At 39.4% G+C, this 25548-nt stretch overlaps 1 protein-coding gene across 3 annotated transcripts in view; it reads left to right on the top strand.

Annotated features, from left to right (window-relative positions):
* ERBB4 (erb-b2 receptor tyrosine kinase 4) overlaps window positions 1–25548 on the top strand; it is a 636919-nt gene that overhangs the window by 506480 nt on the left and 104891 nt on the right. For all 3 annotated transcript variants that reach the window (XM_037398480.1, XM_037398479.1, XM_037398481.1), the window contains exons 17-20: window positions 902–1034; window positions 3663–3785; window positions 5262–5360; window positions 25117–25302. In XM_037398480.1, coding sequence (XP_037254377.1) covers window positions 902–1034; window positions 3663–3785; window positions 5262–5360; window positions 25117–25302 — 541 coding nt within the window. The remainder of the gene's footprint in view (window positions 1–901; window positions 1035–3662; window positions 3786–5261; window positions 5361–25116; window positions 25303–25548) is intronic.

The following is a 25548-nucleotide window of genomic DNA, read 5'->3' as shown; positions in this document are numbered from 1 at the left end:
AGACAGTCTTTTTGGTTTGTGCTTGTATAGTATCTACTGTGATGCCAGCCTACTATATCTTATCAAATAAATAACCGTAGCTCATGCTGCTCAAGAGCCTGGAAAGCTGAAAGGAGTTATAGGAGTACTGGAGGGGACAACAGGTCTTGTGCAAAAGCTGAGCCTTGCTTGGCATTGTTCACAGGAGTTTTTTGGCTCCAACACCCCAGTCTTTTGGTTTGAGATTTGTCTGTGCTGAAAAGCCACAGCAAAACTGAATGGGTGCAACCATAACGCCTGACCAAAATGTTTGTGTGTAATAGTAATGATCCAGGAGTTCCAAGGGGGTGCATGGTTCTAGTCATGAATGACATTGTTCAAATATATATATTCTTTACTTGAGGAAAATGCATGAGTATGATGCTTCCAGATTTGTCTATGAAACACCATGTTTGAAGTTACCTCTCACTTCCTCCACACTCAGGAAGGCACATCATATTGGCAGTCTGGGAATTTTTCATTAGCTTTTTTCCCCCTAATGCACAAGCTCAGTAGTTAATCTAGATAGAGCCAAAGAGTAAGCATAGTTAAAGCTTTTGCAGGAAAACTGCAGATACATGCATTCTCATTTTGCCATTGCAGATTTGCATTTGCCATCAAAGTGCATGTTGTGTCTCCTTGTCCACACAACTCCTCACAATTGCATGGTGGTTTGAAAAAAGTGGAATTGGTATACTGATTAAAACAAAGAAAAGTCACACTGTATGTTAATGCGTTTCTCCTGACTTCCCATTTGGACTGACTGAGAAATTCTGGTCATAAGGCAGTTGATAAGCCTTCCAAGTGATTGTGTTTTATGTACCCAACCATTCTTTGGTCTTTTACCCTACCTAAAAATAAAGTCTCTGATTCTGATTACTAGAACCCCTCTGATTGCTGCGGGAGTTATTGGCGGCCTCTTCATCATCGTCATTGTGGGGCTGACATTTGCCGTGTATGTTCGGCGCAAAAGCATTAAAAAGAAGCGAGCATTGCGAAGATTCCTGGAGACTGAGGTAAGAGTGTGCTGCTTCTCACAGAATATTTGAAAAGATATGCAGAGCTGTTCTGATTTTTGTATTAAAAATGTTCAGGTCTTCAATCCACTTACCAGAGAGGTCTGTAGAAATCCTTTTGCTAACTTCTACATGACTAAACTGATGGAATGAATGAAGCTAGTTCAAGATGCTAGTTTTCCATACATATATAGATTCATAGCTTCTGAAGACGGAAGAATATCCATGAGATCACAAAGTCATTTTCCACTAGATTTTTGAACTCCTGTCCCACTCTCAGCTGAACTTCTGTCTTCTATCCCAGTTCATCAGTACATTTAGCAGCTCTCATGCTTGATTACAGATTTTCATCCAGTGCATACTTCAGCAAGCTTTAATGCAAACTTAAGCTGATCAAGAATGCTTAAGTGTAGTTTGCCACTTACTGTTGTTCACAGTGCCTGTATTGCCTTTGTGGTCCAGATTTTATCAAAGCCTGTTAGTTGGGATCAGTAATAATAATGTATTTTTTTAATCCAAGATACTTCCCAAAGCTTAACCAAATTAATTTCACGGTTCTACTGGCAAACATACGTAGTGGGGCTATAGGAAGGAGTGCTATGCCCACTCCTACCTGCTCTTTGAAATACCGGTAATGGAGGGGAAAGTCTACTAAGTATATTTAAACGTAACATTAAATCGCTATCTGTCAGCTACAGCAAAGGTGATTACTATCTTCTCCTCAGTTCTATACTTAAGGTGCTTTGCAAGTGATGATATTTTTAAATTAGGGTTCCCCTTTGTATGATAATAAATTTTGGGAATACTGTTAGCTAGTGATTCTTTGATAAGGCTTTGTTAACACTGCTGTTTTCAGTTCTGTTCCAAGGGTCCTGCTCCTGCTCATCTCCACTGTGGAGCCTGGGAGCAAATGATTTATGCATCCCCAATCTGTTTGCCTAAGTATCTTTATGTTTGGCTAGAATTTGTGTTGCTTGTTAAATACTGTTCAGCTATATAGAAATCTTCACGATACTCAGGGCCTTTAGGTACATAAATCTTGCCATTGTATCAACTCCTACTTTAGCATAAATTATTTTAAGCAGGTAGTGTTCATTGTATTTGGGAAGTACTGGCTTTGAAGTCCAGCTCTCATTCTCCATTTGGTCAGATAAAAGCAGTGGCTGACAATAGTCCCTGGGGAACCAAGACCTCCTATTGAACATGTGGGGAAGCTGTTGTCTTGGTTTAGAAACTGAAGATTAAATCAGGAGCCTCCTGACCATAAACACACAAGCAGCTATAGCTTCAGCTAAAGTCTCTTTTTCTAGCTGGAGGCTGTAATAGACCTATCCTTTCTGTGAATCATTCCCTGTAAAACTCTACAAGCACTCTTTCAGACCCCCACAACACTTCTTTCTGCCATACTTGTGATGTTGGACGGTGGCACAGAAGCTGTTTTCACCCTTCACAAACTGGAAATACAGAAACCAGTCTGTCTACTTCTGTTCACAGTAAACCTTGTTTCTTTCACGGTGTTAGTACTGGACATCTGAAGTGGGAAGGAGAAAAGAGAGATCACTCAAAAAAAATCCTACAGCTCACAGATAATTTCTGTGATAACATGACTTGTTGCTGTTTGGCTTTGTTATGTTTTCTTACCCCAGTAATTTCCAGATACTGGTATTTTTACCTGAACAAAACTAATTAGTCTGGTCAACTGTTTAAGTAGTTGATGGTGCCCAAAGAGCCATAGAAGTAGTTCTCAAATCACAGAGCATGATGCGTTTATCCTTGTAAACAGACAACCTTGAAATGCTGCAGTGGTTTCAGACCAATTTGAGTAGGAGTAGCCCTGAATTATTTTTCTTGTCATGTAAAGGAACAGACTATTTTTCATTGTTTAGAGTATTGTCCCTTTCATGTATTTTTAATTTATTTTAAAAGAAGCATTGTTTTTCTGGCAGAGATGGGTAACACTGAGAATGAAGAGCAATTTTAACTGAATGTGCCAAGGCTTATTTACAAAGTTTCTTGGGACATCTTGAGCAAATTGTTTAATTGTGCCTTTTGTGCAGTAAATTAGTGGCTGTTATAAATTAGTGGTCTGCTGTGAGATGTTTTCTCCTTAAAGCTGTATTCCTGTGTGGTATAACAGAAGTTCAGGAAAACAGTCCCTTCCCAAAACAGAATAATAATGTGATGAGCCATTAAGTCAGGGCTATTAAAAAGAAATATGGCCAACTTAAAAGATACTAAAATAGACCAAAAAAAAAAAAAAATGTGGTGCACTGATAATAAATGCTGTATATCTGTCATGTAGAAAATATTTATACTGCCTCCATTAGCAAAAGTCCTTGGGTGTGTTATTGTGACACCAATTCAATTTCCAGTTCATACTTCCATCCATGCAGTTGCTGGTGGAAATTTTTTACATGTTGAGCGAGGATTTTCTTTATAGTGTCTCTCAGTTTCTTAGCATTGCTTATTTACTTCTGAAGGTGAGAAATCTCTCAAGTTGGCAGGTCAGTGGTCAGTAGACCCCACCGCTGTCTTTTCCAGTATTTAGTTGGATTGGTTGTTTTCAGTATCAACTTCTGATGGGTCTTCACATTTTCAAATATTTAGCTGTTGGATTTTTCTTCATAGCTTGTGGAACCCTTGACTCCAAGTGGTACAGCACCCAATCAAGCACAGCTTCGTATCCTGAAAGAAACTGAGCTGAAAAGAGTCAAGGTTCTTGGCTCTGGAGCCTTTGGAACTGTATACAAGGTAAGAGTCTTCACTGTACAGCAGTGAGTTCCCTAGTTTAACTTCTGAATGGTCAAGTTCTGCATTGCATCAACGCAGCCTGCACTGTGGATGGGTTCATGAGCCCTGTGTATCTGGGAAACTCAGGATAGTGGAATTGTGTGGGAGGGGCACATCTTCAGGCTCAATTGTTGGCTTCAGTTTTAATGCAACAGGCTCAAATGTTGACTTCAGTCTTAATCACACAGGCAGATCTCGTTTCTCAGCAAGAAAAGGAGTGTCAGCGACAACCGTTCTTGCACACAAGAGGACTACACAAGCTGGGCTGTCTTGATATTAAAATGCAGTATCAACGTTTGTCATTCTGTTCTTGCATAATGGCTTTTCAGTACACTTTTGGAAAGCTAGATAACTTTTTCTCTCACTTTGCAACTGTCATGTGGGTCTTGTAATAGTAGTAATACCTTGTAAAACAGTATTGTCACTAGCTAAACTGTAATACTTTTTGTTTCTTCCATTTAAATAGCAAAGATGAGTTATGTCAATGCACCATTTAACAACCAGGATGTAAGAGCAGAACCCACAAGGGAAAAAATACTTCAGTTAAAGAGATTTTTGGTTTTGTTTGTTTTAAGGTCTGTTGGTCATGTCCAAATCTCAAAGACATGAAGTAGGGCTTAAAGGGCAAGTAAACCAATCACCCAGCCCTTTGGGAGCAAACTAAACCTGCCAAATCAAGGTGGTAGATCAGAGCACTGCAGAAAGATAGTGCATGTGTCTTCAAACTGGGGAGGAACATACAGGCCGGGTCACTACAGCTTCAAGGTCATGGGAATATATTTTTGAATAATCAGTCTGAATATACTTAGGCAATAATAAAATGGTTGGGATGGGTGCTATGAAGTTGCCAAGAAAGATGGAAAAGTTAACCCAAAACACACACAGTTTGTCGATTTTAAGTTTACTTTTTAGCCATCTAAGCTTCTAATTTTCAGATATCAATTAATTAGATAAATAGCCCTAAATGTTTCCTTCTAAATACGTTGTTCTCAGGTGTCCTGTCCCAGCATGATAGTATGACCAGGTGATAATGAGTTTTGAGAGCTTCCTGAAGCTTCAGTGAGTTTAGTGTCAGAATCCAAAGAGAAAATCCAGTTTTTTGTTCAACTTTATCAGCATCAGTAGTCAGTGGAAAAAGGATGTGCATCATTGACATGCTGACATTATTCTTTCGAAACCCAGTTGTAGACAGAAAAATCAAGGAGGGCTGATGAGGACATCCACTAATACAAAATCGTTCATATTGCTTAAGGGTTTGCTTTTGGCGTACGAAATAGTTTTGTGAGATTTTTATTATTTTATAGCTTTGTGTATTCTCAGTTCTTAGGTTCATAACTGATCTGCATAATGTGACAGAATGCATCAAAAGGAACTGTAACTGTGAATGAAGGTTGTATGATTGTTGTCTTACTAGTCTTCTGTCACTTCTTTTTTTAGGGTATTTGGGTCCCTGAGGGAGAAACCGTAAAGATTCCTGTGGCCATTAAGATCCTTAATGAGACCACTGGTCCAAAAGCCAATGTGGAGTTTATGGATGTAAGTATGAGATGATCAGTGTCTTTGAGTTTTGGTGGGGTGTGTGTCTTTCTGTAGTCCACAGAGATTGTAAAGGGAATTTCTGCCTGCTTTTTTTCCTTATATTAAAATAGTAGAAGGAGGCTTGTACACAGGACCAATATTCTGCTGATTTTCATCAAGTGCTACAATATCATGTCCATAGAAAAACTCAGCTGTGAAGATATTGTGTGTAGGCTGTTACCCCTCTTTCCCTTAGTCTTTGACAAACTGTCTCAGTGTTAAGGCATATCCACAGCATTCTCTGTTGCAGCAGTATTTAAACAAATGAACAAAACCAACCAAGCAAGGTTACACCTCAGCTGTGGGTAGGTCACTGCTGCTTCTCTGAAGGTGTAGAGCTAGGCAGGTATGTATGAGGCAGTGCTCTGCCCTGTTCAATTTATTGCATATAGCTCATCCCGTTCCAGAGCCGTAAGTACCTGGGCAACCAGGGCAATTTCAATGCCATGGTAATGAAGGGTTGGGTTTTTAACTGCACAGATGTCATGGACTCTTAAGATGCTTGGAATTTTCTTATAAATGGTCTTCCATCAGTGGAAGGCTGAAACTCCTCTGTCTTATGTGCCAGATATTTTATCTTTCCGTGGCAGAGAAGCTAAAGACAAGATAAAGGAGTTGCAGGGGAACATCTTACCATGTATGTGAGTCTCCACTGGTGCAGAACTCACAGGAACAGTTTAGCCTCAGCTCTCTTCTGCTTCAGTGTTTCTGAGGTCTAAGCACCGAGAAGTCAGAGCAGCAAAGCATAACAGGGAGGGGAAATAAAAAATGAAAAAGTGCTGGATTTTAAAAACCCTTTTGCTTTACTAATCTGAAATATTGTTAATAAGAGCTCAGGATCATACTTTTCATGAATGTTCTGTGTTCACAGAGACTATGCACTCAGTTTTTAGCTCTGTCAAGATCAAGCTTCATGGACAGTGTGTCCTATTCAATGACAATTTTTTGACAAATCTTAGGAATCTGCACTTTTTCATAAATCCCTCGTGAACCTGAAAATTACATAGGAATTCTAAGTCATGAAGATCTGTTCAGTGTATAGGCTTAATTTGTCTAGCATTAATGAGTCTGTAAACCACAAGGAGAATGTACTCTCATTATATAGTCTGTTCTTCCATGCAGAAATGAATAGAAATGTATAGTTACGGGTTTATCTGTTTCAGAAAAATTATCACGTGTGAGTTCTTAGGCAGTTGAGTGAAGGCTGTACAGATGAAGGGATTTCCTGCTGTGCTTTTTACAGAGCACTGCACATTTTTATGTAGATGGCATTCAGTAATCACTGTGCACAAACAAACAAACAAAAAGGCCATTTTGGCCCCGTTCAAAAGGAATAAATTGCACTAAAGGGATAAAGAGTATCAGATGTTTGCTTAACGGGCAATATAATGGTCAAGAGTATTGTTAATGGTAGAGCTGTGGAAAGAGGAGAGCTTGTATTCAGCACTTTTTTGAAGTGAACAGGCAGGGAGTGCAAGGCCACTGAATGCGACCTGCACTCCATAACCGATGCCAACATTCAGCGATGTAGAATCCAGCCTCGAGATGAGGGAATTGTCACTGTATGAAACTCAGTGGAACTTGAGCAACTTGCACCAGCTGAGGATCTGACCCCTGGTCTGATAGAAAAATAATAGTAATATCTCCTCTGATATTGATTAACCTTGAAGCACTCTACAAAGAAAACGTAAGATCCTTGTTAAAGCACAAAGTTACTTGTCTGAGGTTTCATAGCCAGCTTGATCAGCTGATTTAATTCACTGGACCACATTTCCCTCCGTGTTAGGATGTACGCATCATAACATCTGGAAAATGGCTCAGGGCTCAGAAATTATGAAGGTTTTTTGGAAACTCTAGAGATTTCAACGATGTAAGGTACAGCCACACTAGGAAAGGTTTCTCTTTAACAGTTTGTCATGAGTCTCTGTCCCAGTGGTAAGAAGGTGAGAGAAAAGTTTGTTATTTTTAGTCTTAGAAGTTAATAACCTAAAGATTGTTTTTAATCATAATAAAAATAATTTGACTTCATCATTAGTTGATAAAAGTGACAATATGGAGAATTAAAATGTTTTGTATCAATATTGCATTTAGTATACGTACAGTGGTCTGTAACATCCTTTGCTGTACTGCATTGATGAAGAAGACTTCTTCTTCTGAAATAATTGCTTGTGCATTTGTACAGGCATTCCTGCTCTCCTCACCTCCTAACCCAGTCATTTATGTCCAGAAACAAGCCACATTTGTAAAGAGAATGAGCTAGACAATGTTTATGGTTTTAATGTGACCACTCCTCTGTCCCAGAAAGGACATAGTTGCAAACTTTTTACAATTTTAAGCTATTATGAGGACATAAATATCTTTCATTGAAGAGTAAGCTATAGTAGAAAAATGTGTTTTACTCATTCTCATCCAAAACTTTGGTCAGTATAACTATTCTGATAAGACTTTATCCTGCTTACTGTAGTTATTTTTTAAGGAAAATTTAAGTGTACATATGAAGCAAAATGCATCAGTTGTGATTTCAGTAAAAATAATATTATGAATAGTCATTGGTTAAAAGTAGTTGTATCCAAATTTTTTTAAAGGTATGTAGGTGGTTAAGTGCCATTATGAACAATAGTGGGGATTAACTCTTTTTTAAATGTCCAACATGTTAGTTGTGAATGAGAAGATAGTTTAATGAGGAGGACATGTCATTATATGAGTTCCACCCTTGACTTTCACTTTTTTGTATTTGTCAAGTACAGGTGTGCTTTTATCAGCAATTACTTCTCACTTGACTGTGTATGCCCTTGTACTTGCAAGTAAAACTTAGCGTTCCTTTTAGAGAGGCTCTGGAGAATGTAAAGCCTCTTGTAAACAGCACTTTGTGTATAGAGAGAGTACTTGGGACACTTCAGTGTCTACAGAAATAGCTGGTATAGATGTTAGTGGCATTGTCCATAGACTTTGGTTAAAACTTGTATTGTTGGCAGAATGTAAGTCTAAAAGTGCTCTGTGAGCTCCTGAAATTCTGCTAAATGTTATGCTAAAAGAGTAAAGAACAACAATTTGGCTACTCAGCTGTCATTTCAGCACCGTGAACACCTAGTAATGGATCTGTAATGACTATAATGATATAATGCATGATGTTAGCACCTCTTATGGCTAAACACCTCCCACCCTTCTCCCATCAGGAGAAGATGAATTGGCCATCATCAAAAAGTACATCCCCTGTCTGGAATTTTTCTTCAAGGAGTAGCAGCAGAGTGTTTTTTCTGGGCTTTCTCCACACATTCCCAGCTAGCTCTTTTTCTTTCACTCTGCTCCCTGCTTTCCTACATAGTTTTTATCACTGCAGTAGTCTGTGTGTGTTACAACCCAAGCTGAAGTCTACTAAGTAACCCAGCCTTCTCCAGGGCAGAAGCAGAATGTATATGTGGACTTCTACAGATTTCTTTACACCAAGCAGAGGTTGTTGCTACGTTTTGTAAAATGCAAGTTTACTGTTTTTTCCACTTATTTCTGCACACATATTATCTCTGGAATAATTTCACAGTCTAAAGAATTTCCCCTCAGGTGTTGAAACAGTTAGATGCTTAAGTTGCAGTGTAGCTTTTCCTCCCCACTTGGCTGGTCACACTTCATCATCCCCAGAAGGGCGCTGGAATTTGAATTCAGCATGCAGGTGTTCTTGCTACTAATCTGCCTGCAAGCATGTCTGGGAGGGGAATCACCAGCAAACACCAGCAGCATCAAAAGAGAAGGATATCCTGCTCCTCACCCTAAGAATGGAAATGGAATATATGAGGGTCCAGAGTTTTAGGGAGGGAAGAGAGGCTTGTTGTGAGGAAAAAAGGCAAATATGCAGCTAAGAGGCTACTTGATAGTAGAACAGGGACTTAGAATTTCACTTGTGAGAACAATTTCCACTCCTCAGCCTCAAATTATTTGACTGTTATGATTGTCTGGTAAGTTAAGTAGCCATTGCCCTGATCAGACAGTTTAACATCAAACCAGATGCTCAACTGATTACGTAATACATTCTATAGTCATGCTGCAGTTAGAAAGCATAGCAAACCATCTTTAAGGCTAAAAACCATATATTTAAACTAACTTGTCATGAGGAGACAGACAATTGATGAGGGTCTTTCCTCTCTAGCCCTCTAAGCTTGGTGTTTCCAGGAAGTAATCCTGTGAGCTGTGATTTTGTCCAGGTTTTGATCCACTTACAAGTTTAATCTATCCTCTCTGAACTTAAATACTCCATTATCTGTTAGAAAATAATTAGAGACTGCAAGCACAAGCCTGCATACACAGAGTTCCTTGGGAGTCCCTGAGCTCATTGAGATGAAGACAGTTTGACTGATGGTGGTCAGCTGATACTGGGCCAGAAGCTAATAATAGAAGGCTGTGCTGCTTAGCTAGGTGAGAAAGTTAACTTGGGAAAAATTAAACTGAATGGTTTGGGATTTATGGTTGGAAATAAATTTCCCATTCTCATTTGTTTCCTGGTAAGAGAGCTTCAGAGGCAGTTGGTTTCTTTTATGGTTTTATAATTAAGATCTAGGGGGTTTCTTGACTTCGCCTGGACTTACTGTAGTTTCCCGCTGTCTCTAGGAGCAGCGTTCAGTGTGCAGGAGAGCATTTGTCAAGCGAAGTGTAAAGGTAATAAGTGACAATGACCTCCACCAGGCATGCAGCAAACAAATTAAAGCTGCATGTGGGGGCTGATACCCACATGTTTTATTTATGTCTAGCCTAATTAACTAAATTAATAAAGCAGTCAGATGTACTGAAAAAAGACAGAGAAACAGCTTTTCCTAAATTCTAAGCCTGTCTTACAGTGAAGACACATCCTCAAGACATATCAAACTTATTCAGAAGTTTCAAGAAGAAAAAAAAAAAAAATTACCTTACTAGCTAAAGAGGATTTTATCCCTGTTAGCTGAAAACCTTTGGACATCTGGATAGGTCTGGATGCTTTCTTTGTTTCTTCAGGTATGTCTGGATGCCATTGTGGAAAGTACACTGGAGATACAGCTATCTTGTCAGGTGGGGAGTGTGGGAGAAGACTTGCCTTCTCTTGGTTTCCGCTTGGGCATTACACATAGGAAGGTTCTAAGCCAAAGCTTCTGGGTTCCTTCCCTGGTGCATGGTGGCTTTCATAGGACGGCTCAGCTGACAGATGCATTTACACTGTCTCCTTATAAGACCCTGCTTTATATGGCAATGTAGGTGACTGGAGAAATACTTTTGTCTCTCCCTTGATTTATTTTTTAATTCCTTGTATACATCTGATGCTACCTAGCCTAGTGTTTGGCCCAAATCTTCAACAGTCTGTGTAGATGCTTCTGAAAGTCTGAAAAGACATTGCTACTAACAGCAGTTGGATAGTACATCCAGGCATCCCACAGTTGTTCCACTGACTGCTTGGCAAATGCAACCGAGTTAATCTTAAGCCTCAGTTTAAAGGGCAGCTTTAGGATCAAATGAAATCCTTTATGGCAGCGGTAAGATATTTTCCTTATCCTCTTCTGCTGTCATTTATGTAAACATCCTCCTTTCCAACTGGCATAAGGGGTCTCTGTAAGAATAGCTGGTAATGAACAGCAGTGTTGCTGCACTACCTGGCAGTCTGCTTCAGCTGCAATTCAAACAGGTTTTCACTCCATCATGTTAAGTTGCTGGGAGTGAGGGGCAAAGGGTGACCTAACTCATCTGATTGTAGGCTCCCTTTTGAGCAGTCTTCCTTCTTCCTCCCACTTACACACACTGTAAGTGTAGCCACTTAGGAGGGGTAACTGTTTGCCTGTCAGTTCCAGGCACAGCAGCTCACTGTGATTGCAATTACAATTTCCAACTTGTCCAGAGATGCCAGAAATCAAGCCGTCCTTGAGAACTCTGCATACCATGCACAAGCCCCAGGAGTGATCAGCCTCTAAGAAGCTGGAAATCTGATCACTGCTGAAGGTTAACTGCTTTTAGTCATCTGAAGATTAACTGTTTCAAGGTCACATTTCTGTTATTTCCATCTTAAGTAATAATTTTCTCTTTAAATGTTTACTTATTCTAGTAATTTTTCCTTCCATAGTATGTGAGGGTAAGATGTGTGTATGTGCACAGGGATGTTAATTTTCATATGCAAGAGCATGTGGCTGTACAGAGAAAGTATATACACAGAAATGATGAAGTACAAGCACAGACAGACAAATCAGGCTGTTTGGAAACAATTCTGCTGGCGTAACACTAATTGGAAAGTGCAGTGAGGGAAAGAGAGTTGGGGGAAATCTGAGCCCTGTTGGGAGCTGTGAATTTGCCAGTGAATGTAAGAGGGACAGGACTTCACCTTTGGAATCATCCTTCCAAGAAGTCTGCCACAGGTATAAGGGAGAAGCACATGCTTTAGTGAGGGACTGATGATACAAGTTATTCCTAAATGAGTTAGGAAGTATATTCAGAAGCTTTCTGTTGATGGCAATGGCAGAACTCCTTATTTAAGGTTTGTATTGCAGACTTGGAAATCCTGCATAAGGTTGAGTAAATCTGCAAGTGGGGAGAAGATCAGGAAGGGAGTGTTAGTTAATCCACTGAGAAACATAGCTGTGGATTAACTGAAACTCTTAAAAGTCTAATCAAATTCAAGAAGTAATTTTGACTGTGAAGTGTGTGTGTATGAAGGAAACATTTTGAACTGATGTATTATGTTTTCTTTTTAAAGGTATGAGGTACACCAGTAACATGGTTACTTTGTAGTGTATGTTTGAGCTGGGTTACTGAAACATGAAGTCACTTACTTGCTTAGCTGTATGTGGTGGTGTTATGAAGGTCACGATCCCATAGTTTCCAGTGTTTAATCAGGGCACGGTAGGAGAGAGCTTTTTTGGAAAAGTGTTTAGATATTGAACAGGCAAAGGATGGGAATTGAAAAAAAAAAAAAGGTAGAGAAGTGGTCCTATCAGTATCAAAAGTGGTACACAATAGTTTAATTGGGAGTCTTAATCAGAAGCTCTTGGGATTTCTATTTCCATGATGAGTTTTCTGTTGCTTACAATACTGTGGTTCTCTAGTTCTTGGCATTGTGCTGTATGTCTCCACCCTTTACTATATGTTATATCTGGATCTGAGCCAGAATCCTGTCCTCCAGCTTAATATTTTTCCAATACTTAATTTCTGGATGTGGGCTTTCAGGAAAGCAATTGAATGCACGACAGTAAAAATTTCTGCTGGCTATTCTAAGGCCATGAATTCTGGGGACTTGACTCCCAATGTGATATGTTGGCGGGTGCTAGTTTTTTCATCTCACAACCAGTGGACGGAGTGATTTAAGGCAGAGGGGAAGATGTTATCTGTGTGGGAACAGATCTTGCTGGAGTGGTGGGCTATAGCTGATATGTAATTACACACATGAGAAAGCCTTCCTTAAAAATCAGCAAAGTGACTGGGAATACTGGAATTCTTTGCAGAGTCTTTCTTACATTGAGATGTGAAGTGCAAAAATAAAAGTGGCAAAACTTGGTAAGATGGAAGATGAGATCGTTGAATAATGCTTGATATGTTATGAGAAGAAGCTGACACAGATATCCAGTTTTAAAACAGCTTTTGGCACCAAGAACTGGACAAGTTTGCGCTGACTTGCCACTGAAAGAAACAGAAAGCCTGTATTTAAGAAACTTCCTATGGCTTTGCATTTTTTCTTTGTGCCTCCAGCTCATATTAGCAATATAAAATAGGCACATGTTACTGTTTAAGTTCTTAAAGGGTGATGCGTATGCCAGAATGTTGCGACACTGATAAGAAAATGTAGGTTTTTATAGGACCTCTGTTAATAAAAAAGGGGTAGAGTTTCCACAGGCTTAACTGTAATGCATCCCAAACAAGCCATCGCTAGATCGAGGTTAATAGTGAATCTAATGATGTTTGAGGGAATGACTGAAGAAATGTCTAGATATTTAAGTCAGTGGAGCTGGCTATAAAACTACGTGTATAAGCTGGCTAATCATTTTTGAAGTACACTTGTCTGTGATTTAGTTCAGTGCCAGATGGGTAGGCTATTGCATATCATATTTTTCATGAAAGCAGGCCAATGGGGTTGTGTGTGAGCTCCAGCACATGCTGCAACTCACAGATCAGCAACAATGCAGAAAGTGAGCAAGGGCAAAGAGCCCTGGAGGATCAATGCATTGTATTTGTCATACTTATTTTCATACTGTCCAAGTGCCAAGTCAACTTAAAGTTAAGGGAGAACAGGGAGGGGGGTTATGTGGGTTATGTTGTAGTGAGGAAAAAAAAAAATATCTAAGATGCCTTTATACATGCAAATACTGACACCGTGTCCTTTTGTAATAGAAATGTAAGGGTACGGAAGCACAGGCTTATAAGAGCTGAACTTGAAGTATCACTGTAAAAATATATTTCATCTTCAAGAAACTGCAGTTTGGAACACTTCTCCCTTAGTGCTTTGTTGCAGATAATCCTTAAAAAATTATTTTTCATGTCTCAGTGCTGATCCAGACAGCTCTGATGTATCAGCAACTATCACAAATCTATAAAAGTGAAATAATTAACATCTGTTCATATTAATATTCTACATATTATTTACAAGCAATAGTGAACTGTCTCTATCGCTACTTGTCACATAGTTGTAACAGAAGAAATGCAATAGGGAAAATTGGTACATGACTGGCTTGCTGATAATCTTCGTAATATTCTGCCAATACGTTTTAGACTTTAGTGCAATAAGTAGGATAAACAGAGCTGAGGTCACAATGTGGCTGACAGTCCACAGAGCAGTAATTGCTTGTTTGAAATGCTTGGGCCTTCAATACTGAAACTATATTGCAAAAATAAAAAGATTTTTCACAGCAGTATTTTCCATGTTAACTTTGGTGTTGCTTCTCACTGTAATATATGGCATCTCTTGGACCTAGTAAGATCAGAAAACCTTTGTGCTGTGAAAACATGGTGAGGTTGTCCCTGCCCTGAAAGGTTTTCAATCAAGATACAGATAAAGGGTAGAGGAATGATTATTACTGTACCCATCTATAGATGGGACTCTGTGAAATGTGACACAGATCTCGTAACTGCTAAGCAAATTTTTTTTTTTTTTTGTTATTTTTTTTATTTTTAATTACATTCTGGCTTTAAATTGGTTTGGAATGTTTACCTAGAAAAACAGATACTGATGAAGGGTTTTTTTCAGACAAAGCTGTTTTATCTACTTACACACTGAGAATGTGTCTAAAAAGATGTTTGAAAACCCCTCACATTTGTTATCAGTCAGTGCTTTCCCTCAAGTCAGGTATTTTAAAGAATCTGGATGACACTTGATATAAGGCAAAGTGCAATAGGCAAATGGAAAGAGAGAATATGTATTCTTACCCCTTAGTTATTTATAAGGTGATTACAATTGTGTTCTGAAGGTTTCTGCTTTATCTAGAATATCAGCTTTTCAGTTACATAGACGAATATGCATTGTACAAAATAGAATTACATGGGTTTCAGATAGACCAGAGCCTGTTGTGATCTTAATGCTTTACATGACAAGTGAGGTAAAAAGGATAAGAAAATATTTATGTAGATTTGTGAACTATGTTGACAAATCGCAGCTGTGTTGCATTTGCTCATATAAGCTTAAAAGGCATTCTTTGATCAGTGTTCAAAGACAAATTCTGTGATATGGAGCAGGATCAATGCAAAGGTAGGAAATGTCTGAGTTACAGTCAAAGAACAGTTTATCCGACGGAATGTAAGACCTCAATAAAGTAGGTGAACATGGAACAGGGACTAGCTACGGGCAGTTCCCCAGGCTTCGATTTACTGAGTGGACGTAATGTCAGTGGATAGGCAACCCCCGGGCTGAATATAGTAGGAAGCATTCTTTGGTGTTGAGGATGATTTTGCTGGCTAGGCAGTGCCCTTTGATGAAGTTCAGTGGGATGCTTTGTATATGTATATAAAAGCAGAATTTAGCTCTTTCTATGTTTTCTGAAGCCAAGCAAATTATTGTTTTTTAAATGGAAGTATTGTTGGTTTAGATCCATGGCTACAGTCACCTGCTAAAAATACAAGTCCTCTGAGAAGTTATTGTAGTAATGAAATTGTTTGGAAAGAAATGGTGTTTGAAAGGAAAGAAAGTGAGTTTCCTTGGTGAAATGTTTTCTTGGCAAAATATTTAGCAAAGATTTTTTGGTTAAGTATGTTAACTTGCTGGAACCAAATGGAAGAGTTTCTGATGAAGCTTTTCAGTAGGGGATAAATTCCCATGAATTCCTCAGCTAGAAGATGTTTTAGAAATACGGTAGATTGAAATTCCTGTTTTGTCATTTTCTGAATGAACTCTGGTGGATTTCTGTTTCGAAGTCATTGGTTGTTTCAAAACTCAGACTATGTTTATTAGACTGGATTGTTGTCAAATCCAAATTGGAATACTAAACATTTTTTGCATGTAATTAATTTGTGGACAGCAGGGAGGGGTGGGAGGACTGCGGAATTTTTTCTTTAGCTGAGTAAAGGATGGGAAACAATTTCCAGTGCTAGGATCTGAATTCTCTGTCCTGTCTGATTTTTAAGCAGAGCAGGGAGCTGCTTCTGTTTCCTCTGTGACTAATCTCTTATCAAGTGAGAGCACAACTTACGTTCTTGACAGTGCTGTCATTCAGATGAGAACATAGATCTGAGTAAAACTTTAGACTACTGAGGGTTATTGATGTCGATGCTTATGTGACATCTTGGCAAGCTCTCAAAGTGTCCTAGAGCTCCAGAAAGCATCTTAAAAATAAACCATGTTGTATCACCATATCAATGTTTCTAGCTCAACTAAAACTTGCAGATCAGCCTCCTGGTCTGCAGTTGAGATGGTGCTGAAAAAGTGAGTGGCACTCACTGCTCCATGTGGACATAAGAAGTGCCACACAGAAAGAGCATTTTCTTATCATGTAATCTCCTTATATAGTATAGTCCTGAAAGACGCATTAATGTAGGGAGATGTCTGCCTCCCTCCCCTTCCTGTATAAATGCTGCTCACTCACCCCCACTACACCCAGCGGGGCAGGAGAAAATGGGAGGAACAGGAGAAAACTCTGGGGCCAAAATAAGGACAGAGAAATCGCTTGCCAATTCCTGTCACAGGCAAATCAGACTTGATTTGGAGGATTTAACTTAATTTATTGCCAATTAACATAAATATTTAATAGTTGATTTGGTATTAGCAAAAAAAAAAACCCCAAAACCCCAAAAATATCCCACAACCCCATGTTAAAACATTTGTGGAAAAAACTTCACCTTTTGTTGCCCAGCCTCCTGCCACAGGAGCCTCCCCTGCAGCATCCCTGCCACCAAAGCCCTGCCATTTACACCCAGTGCTCCCAGTATTTCCATTCTAGGAGTGTCCTAAAGCTGGGCCATATCTGCCCAGCAGCAGAGGTAAGGAGCACATCACTGGATGCAGAAGGACTTGGCCAGGACGGAGATTCTGCCATCGCAGGTGAGGTGCAGGGCAGAGCCTGGCCTCACAGCAGCTGGGAGAGGCAGTGCAGTGCACACAAGGTGGGAAGTGTATGAATTTTGGTGGTGGCAGTGATTTTCTTTCAAGCGATTTTAAGAGGTTTTTAGTTTTTTCTTTGGGAGAAGAGTAAGTCAACAGGATGGTGAACGAAAGAACAAAGAAAGTAGAGAAGAGCAGGGTGGAAGAAGGACTGTAGAAACTCAGGAGACTATAGCAAGCAGAGTAATGCTGAAAGGAAGGAAGTGTTGTAATACAGGAAATGTGTGGCAGCTTTTGGTGACTTTGTGGTTCACTGATGCCAGCTTGGTCAAAAAAAAAAGAAATCTAATGGTGAACCAAAAAGTCAAATTACACTTCTTTTGTTTAAATATCATCCTTTTGCAGTACTTGAGTCCTAAGTGTGATGCTGTTATGCAATGGAATACAGATGAGGGGAACATGGAGAAGAGTCTATTTTGAATTCTCTATTGTGAGAGATGAAACACATGGGTTATGGGCAAAATGTGTCTTTGATTAAAACAACTCTTAATGTTGATAGTACACTTGATAAAAGGTTTTAGTCTGATGCTGTCCCTTTAAATTGATCCTGAAGGAGGAAGGAGTTTTGAGTGTGTGATTAGAAAGTCAACTTTTTCAGTGATACCAAAAAATTTCAAAACAGTGCCCTAAGATTCTTCAGAAAGAAGTGAGAACTTGATGGATTTTTTTTCTCAATCACTTGTTTTTGCCATCACTCATCTTAAATCAAAAATCAAAGCAATTACTCCCTCCTCCTGAAATGAATCTGCAACTAAAGTTGAAAATGTTTATAAGCTGGTCAGCGGTAAAGTCTGTTTACACTCCAGCTTGAATAATGCTGAATGATTGCTTTTTTTAGACTGTACATTTAAAACTTAAAATATTTTTTCTAGCTGCATCAAAATAGTAAGAAATAAATCACTTTTGACAGGCTGTTCTGAAATAATGATGATTGCCACAAACTCTTAAGTAAAACGTTTGTCAGAATGGTACCTTATTTTTACAAAGAGATGTGCACGCTGTTAAACCACTTACACTCAATTGGCAAGTGGGGATGGACAGTCTGAAACCCACTGTTACTTTTTTTGCAGCTTTCAATGGAAACACATCTGGTTGCTGAGGTCCTGAACTCTTGGCCACTTATGCATAAAGCTGAACTGAAAATGGGCTAGACTTTGCTTTCTCGTCACCAGAATCAGTGGTGGGGGGAGTTTCAGGGAGATGGTGGTTAGTGCAAAACTCTAGCTAGACTTCCCTAATAACAGAGCCTTGGTTTAGACATCTAGTTATTTCTTGCTGTGCCAGTCAAACTCAGTATTTCCCCAGAGTAAAAGTAACTGGTAAATGTGAGCGTGTGTGTAGGATTTGGACCTGAATAGGCACTGTTTCATTTCAGTACAACAACCATTGATGAACCTACTGTAACTATCAATCTCATTTTATGCTTGGAGTATGGATATGTATGTGTAGAAAGATTATTATTTTTAAATACCTTTCTTCACTTGCTCCCGAGTCCTGCTTCTCCAGTTAAAAGCTGGGGGAATCTGTTGTGCACAACCTAGGTGTTGTCACCATCTCTTAGGAGGGTACAGTGGTAGAAACCTCTTTTGTCACGGGATGTGGGATATGCTGCCATACTCACGTTAGTCACGTTAAAGAGTGTAGCTCAGTCCTGCAGTAGTAACCTCAACAGCATTCAAGTGCTGTTCACTGTATTATACAGCAGTAAAATTGGTTATAGAAGCTGTTGCAAAGTCCCAAGTAAGACCTTCACCTGAAAGTGCCCTGTTAAACGTGTCTGCTCCTAATGACTATAAAACAGCTTCTGGAAAAAGCAGCTGTGGCAGTTGATGCTGTTACTGTCTTCCCTCTGCTTGCTGCTGTCCCACTGTGGGACCCTGATATCCTTTGCTAGTCCCTATAGCTGGATCCCTCATTTCATTTTCAGAAATGCCTGTGACATTTCAACAGCTTTCCAGAGCATCTGCCCGAGTGGTGAAAAATTGCAGCCCACGGGTTAAAAGTATAGGAATGCTGTAAAGCAATTGAAAACATCATCTTGCATAGGAAGTACAGGGGAAATATAACATTGGGTATCATTGTCACACGATAAATGTGGACATGTATGTCATTGAGTATATGTTTGCTGTCTCTCAGCTTAAGCAATTGTGCAGACTGCATAGGCTAAGTTGGCTATAACCTAAAATTGGTAAGACCTAGCAGACAAACAAAAGGCATTATGTTGGACTGTAATTGGATCTGCCCTGAAGCAGGTCAGAGGTGCATTCCAGACAGGTGTTTGCCTTAGCCATTAGAAGCATTGTAACACTAATGTAAAAACCAGTGTATTCACTGTACTATCTCTTCTGCTACCACAGCACAGCTTGTGCTTTCAGAAAAATGCACAGCACAGTATGAAGTCAGCTTTTAAGTACATTTATTTACTCGACAATGATTAGGAAAAACAGGTGGATTGTTCTTTTCTGGCTTCCTTTGTTTTGTTTTGTTTGAGGGCATTTTACGGGAAGAACAGTTAGAAGCAGAAGGTGAGGAAACTAAAGATTTTTCAGACTTTGTCCCTGCTTGCCAAACTCTATCAAGAGCATGTGTTCATCTGGCTTAACTGGAGCAGTAAAATTTACCCCAGGCTTGGTGAATTGGGGCAGCAGATCTGTGATACTTCTCTGGAACAGGTAGGGTGTTTCTCCTGCGCTGGCTCTGAGAGATAGCACATGTATATGAAGCGCTGGAAGGGGACATTGGCCACCTATAAGTGAGCTTCTTTCAGAGGTCAATGTGGTATGTACGGACGTTGGTGCTCAGGAAACTCGTGTGTTAAAGAACGAGTCTTCAGAAGGACTATCTTTTACCCTCTGCCAGACATTTAAATCTGATACAAGGAAATAATCAATATTGCTTCGAATGCTAATACTCTTAGCTGAAGTCCTAAGCAGCAAGAAGGTGAGGTTATTGAGCACTGCATTAGAAGGTACTGGGATCCACCGCATGGTACAGGACTTTTAATGACACAATCGGTTAACATGTTTGAGAGCCTTTGTAAGCAGCTGAGGGAAGGGCTCCTGACAGATTCCGATGTTCAGATTTTCTTTAGAGTATGGTTTTGGACTTGACAGAGTGATGTCTCACTGTCAGCTCTGCCCAGTTCCAGGAACCCAGGGGTCTCAGGAATTGCTTGTTTGCCATCTCTAGCATCTCAGGAACTGTCTGTCCAGGGATGCTTGACCATGTACTGAACTGGTGTACCAATTAACAAGGACATGTGTTGGAAGAGAGGGGTGTCCTGGAACACTCTGGGTAGAGAATAAATTTTCAACATGGACATATGTATGGCATTATTTTACTGCTAATGACACAGGCATTTTGCTGAGTCCAGTGGTTTACAAACTAAATGGTCAGAGAAGCAACACTGATTTCAAAGGATGCTCTTCAGGGACCACGATGCTAGTTAATATTCATGTTCAATTGTAATTGTTAGCAATAAAAAATCAAAGTGGGAAATGGAGAAGTTAAATACCATCTTCTAAGATGTGTTGTAGGTGTTACTCAGAGCACCCTTTCTTCTCCCAGTCTTGAGAATTGTTTTTTCTTCCTTATCCTAGACGACCAAAATTAAAATCCTGTTTTAGTTGCATTTTGATTTACTTGTCAGAAACAGCAGTCAAATTAAAGGCGTTTCAAACATGACTGCAGAGTATGGATAGATCAGGAAACAGTTTTAGGTGGGATTTTCAAAGCCAGCTAAGGAATGAAAGCAACTTAAGTGACCAGTGAAAAGTAAATGGCTAGTTTCCTTTGTCATCTACCTTGACAAGTGCTTTGAGCCAGGATGTCACTATGCATTGTGCTTTAAGAGTGATGGCTAGCTCTGATAACTTAAATGAGCTCTACCTGTCTAAGCAGGTTTTGGCAGTCTAAGGGCAGATGCTCTGAGTGCTTCTTCTGGCCTCTCGCTGTGGGTTAGTAATTGCACCTCCTCAGACCCTGTTGGCATAGCTGTGCTAACAGAAACCAGAGTTATAGGTCTGGTGACAGCTCGCTGGGACTTACAAACTCACCGTTCTTCTTGGGTATGCTATCGTGTTACTAAATGCACATGACAGATGGATCAGTGTAAAGCATTAAAGATAGATACGCGCCATTGTTTACTATAATTGTTTAATGTAGGGTTGTGTATATAAATGACAGGAGTTGAGCTTAATGTGGCAATAATTCAACCACATTAAAAAGCGGCAGAAGAGAGGAATGATCGACATGGCATGAATTCTTTATACAAAATAGCATATCTGAGAAGTCTAATCATGACTTGAACACGGAAGGTTCAATTGAAGTCACTTGCTAATCTCTGTGATGAGGCTGGAGGGACGCAACAACGGCTCTGCCAAGCTACCCACAGAATTAGTTGCTTTCTGCATCAAGGTCTGTCTTTACCAGCCTTCCCCTCTGATATACTAACACTGTAAGCACTGCTGTGAATAGAATATATATACACAGCCTTAGTATAAGTAACTCATTTGAGATCTTGTAGTACCCTAGCCTCAGCTGGTCAGGGCTCACCATAGACTGCAAAATACATCTTGGAGATAAGGGCAAGCTGAGCTCCACAACTGCTACCTGTGTCTAAGCTGGCTGACTTATAGCTGTCCTGTATATGGCTGCCATGTGCTGCTGTGGTAATTAATTAAATGTGCTCAGGTAATTAATACCTGAGTAGCAACAGCACAAAGACATTCCAGGAAGAGATTTGGTTTGGCTGGGGAGTTACTCTTTTGATAAGACTCCTTGCCTCTGCAGATAGATGGAGGGTGCTGGATGTCCAACAGGAGACCTTCAAAACTGTCACCACTCCTGTCTTTCTCAGATGTTAGTGTGAGCATGTGGTGTTACAAAGACTCTGATTCCTGGGATAAAGAACCATATCTTAATAATTACTCTCCCCTCCTTCCCTTTTTTATTTCAACCTTCAAAGCTGTTTTTTTTTCCAGGAGGGAAAGATAAAATGATCTGGGGCATAGTTCCCACTTCGGCTCTAGACTTTGCGTGTGAATGTGGATAGTAGGTTGTGCTTTTTTGTACTTCAGTTTCCTCTCCATTAAATTAGAATAGGCAGAATTTTAAAATCATTTGTGTCATTGTGCCAATTGAGTGTAGAGACAAGCTCTGCAGACATAAGGCTACCAAAAGATACGGGAAATCACAGAGGCCAGTTTTGAAAGATGCCAGTGTCAGACAGCCAAGTCTGTGAGTTAAGATGCCTTACCTGATTAAATGTTTTAGAAAATTTAATTGAGAACCAGGCTGCGGAGTGCCTGAGTGCTATGGAGATTGTAGCTGTAGGGTCTTTCATGTCCAAACAGATTTTGAAATGGGGACTTGTTTTCTTTATTTGCTGAACAGATTTTTAAAATGCTACTAAGTCATAATGTTTCTGTTGTTGTTGTTTGTCTGTTTTGTCTAATTAGGCTCTAGCAGAACAACTGCAATCTCTTTTACTTTGTGATTTTTTTTTGTGTGTGCCAGATAGACATAACCCAGAATTCAGTTCTTCTGTAGATGCAAGTTCAATAAAAATAACAATACTTTTACTAATGAGAATAACAATGTGAAGCCAGGATTCATGCTAAATTAGTATCCATTAGTGACTTAGATCTATAATGAAGGTTTCCTTGCTCTCTGTTGTGTGTCTCAATTCATTATAGAGCAGTCCGTAATGTTTTATTAACAATATTTTTATTTTTTTCTGGAACCGTTGCCCAAAACTATTGTAAGAATATGTGCTTTCCCGTAACATCAGAATGAGACAAATGGCATTGCTTGCTTTTATTATTGTACAGAAGTGTCTTTCCTTTGGACTCAGATAGACTTGTAAATGGTAAGTAGCTAGAGACTGATGGAGCACATGCTTCAAAGCTTTCCATTTGGTCCCTTGGTGAGCAAAAATAATGTATTGTCTATGTTCTAATCAATCCTCATGAAAGAGCGTACTCCTACTCCAAGATCCTGGAGATACTCTTACCTTTACTCAGAGAGGGAGAGGGCAACAAGTACTATCCCTTTATGCATTTGCAGGAGAAAAATGAAGTAAAAAGAAAAAATGAGACAGTAATTTTGCACTCTGAAACTGGATAAGGCACCTGTCAGCAGGCATTTATTTTGGTGGCCTTCAGTGACGTGTTCTAGTGACAGCAGAGTATGCTAAAATTGTTTCAAGGACACCCCGTACGTATGAGTTGAGTGAGTGAGAATGATATTAATTTGAATGTGAGCAAAACTATGTAAATTGAGATCCCATTTCAAATCTGTTACATTGGAATCTTCCTCAGAGCTCCTCCTCCAGTCATCTCGTCAAATAGCCCCTATTTATTCATTTATTTATTTAATTTCTTTGCATACATTTAGGAAGAAAAAGGAAGGAGATACTCCCCCCAATGGAGGCCATCTGCTCTTTTCTTACTGGGGGGGAAAAAAAGCCCTACAATTAGTGTCTTGTTCATCTTTTCGTTTTAACAAGAAAAGAGAGAGAAAGAAAGAGAACTATTATGCAAATACCCTGCAAATTGGTTTCAAATATTCTTTGTACTATGATGAGCAATTTCCTTTACTACAAACTCAGCCTACTTGCCAGGGCTTTTCTTTGCCTTAATATAGGGAAGGAAAAAAAAAACCAAAACAAAAAACATCCAACTTTTATGAGTTGGGGGTTATGCTGTGTTCCTATGATGTCAACTTTTTCTCATCCTTTTTTTCTGTCTGTCTTCTTTCTTTCTTTCTTTGGCACTATTACAGCTGTTATTCTTTTAAGTTGTCAGAAAGGTGTCATATAGGCTTTTTGAGAAAGAAAGAGAACCAAAATAGCTTTACAAAGCCAAAGATTCATCTCACTTTTCATTGTTCCATGGGCATGATGAAGTGGTCTTGAAATGGAGGACTTGACTTAGTGAATGAGAGAGGAAAGCTTTCTCCTTGCCTCTTTTGAATGCCAGTTGCTTGCGATGGTAGCATTACCTCTAAGAACAGATATGTAGGTATTTTATAAGGATCTTCTGTGCTGATTGTCAGTGGTACGAACTTTAGGGTCAAATAGTATAGCCAAGATTAAGTCCTTCTGGTCCTTGGTGTTGGACAGAAAAGTTTGCTAGATGAAAACCTCTGAAAACTTATGATCTGAAAAAGAAATAAAGTATAGAAGAAAGGATGGAATCTTATTTCCTGTTTACTGTGTGGAAAACTGAAGCATGGAAAAAACCAAAATAACTCATCCAAGATCTATTAGGAGAGGACTTTGGAAGAATCAGGACCTGAGCTAAGAGGCTCAGATTTAGCAAAGTGCTGCATTCTGTAGTGGTCTCTTTGTGGCAGCAGCAGGAACCAGGTGGGACTGCTGCTGCCGCTGGGCTACTACTGTTGTACCATCACAACTGCTAGTTTAGCCATTGCTTTACAACACTCATAGAGGCTGTAGCATGGTCATATCCTAATAGCCTAACAAATCTGCTGACTTGTAGTAGGACTTATGAGCATCAGACACATTTGAAAAGGCCACACTAAACCTCCTGATTCTTAACCCTTTATGGGTTGAACTTTGGGAAAGCTTCAATCGATATATAAATGTTACATGCTTAAGCCTATAAAATGTGAAGCATAAAATCTCTGATTGTGTAAAGGCATTTTAGCACAGCTTAATCTAACATCTTGCCAAATGAGGCATAACTGGCCATCTCCCTATACGTGAATGGCATAGTTTGCTTGCATAAAAAAAAAAAAAAAAACAAAACAACAAAAAAACCCAACATATGCCCAATGGTTTGACCACAAGTTTGTGAAATATGCTCCAGAAACAAAATTAAGGGAAGTAAAGCAAGACCAATGAGAGCTTTAAGCAAAGTCAAGTGTGTCACACTTACATATTTGCTTCTGTGGTTGTAACAGGACAGGGAATACAGGGTAGTGCAGAATTTCTGATCTGAATCTTCACTGGATCTGTTCAGATAGTTGCTTGGGGTTCATTACAATCAAGCACATGTTACATTAGACTGGATTTTGCCTAGGTATGCCTAGCACTGGATAGACAACACAGGAATTCACGGTACTTAGGGGACACTGATCCCCTTTAGATGCTCTATGGGAAACGGGAATACTATGCATAGAGTCTTTAAGCATGCTGGAGTAACTGGATTGCTTTTATTGTTACAGGAAGCTCTTATCATGGCCAGTATGGACCATCCACACCTGGTGAGACTCCTGGGTGTTTGCTTGAGCCCAACTATTCAGCTAGTCACTCAGCTGATGCCTCATGGCTGCCTGTTGGATTATGTTCATGAACATAAGGATAATATTGGCTCCCAGCTTCTGCTAAACTGGTGTGTCCAAATAGCTAAGGTATGTAGTTCATGCTGTTCTTTTTTTTTTTGTCATTTTCATAACTAACTGAAAAACATGACATTAAAAAAAAATTTTTGTTTGGGGTTTTATTTTGTTTTGGTTTTTTCTCAGGCATGTTTTTGTTTTCAAGAAGGTGGGGTAGTTCCTGAAATAAACACTGTTTTGGCTTCATATGGTGTTACAGATTGCTTGTTGATATGTAAGCCAAAGTGTTTTTCTCTACTGTCTTTCCAACTCAGTGTT

Source organism: Falco rusticolus, chromosome 8 (assembly GCF_015220075.1).
Source record: "Falco rusticolus isolate bFalRus1 chromosome 8, bFalRus1.pri, whole genome shotgun sequence".
In the NCBI taxonomy this organism is placed as follows: domain Eukaryota; kingdom Metazoa; phylum Chordata; class Aves; order Falconiformes; family Falconidae; genus Falco; species Falco rusticolus.
The sequence above is the reverse complement of the archived record's forward strand: the minus strand, read 5'-3'. Positions and strand labels throughout refer to the sequence as shown.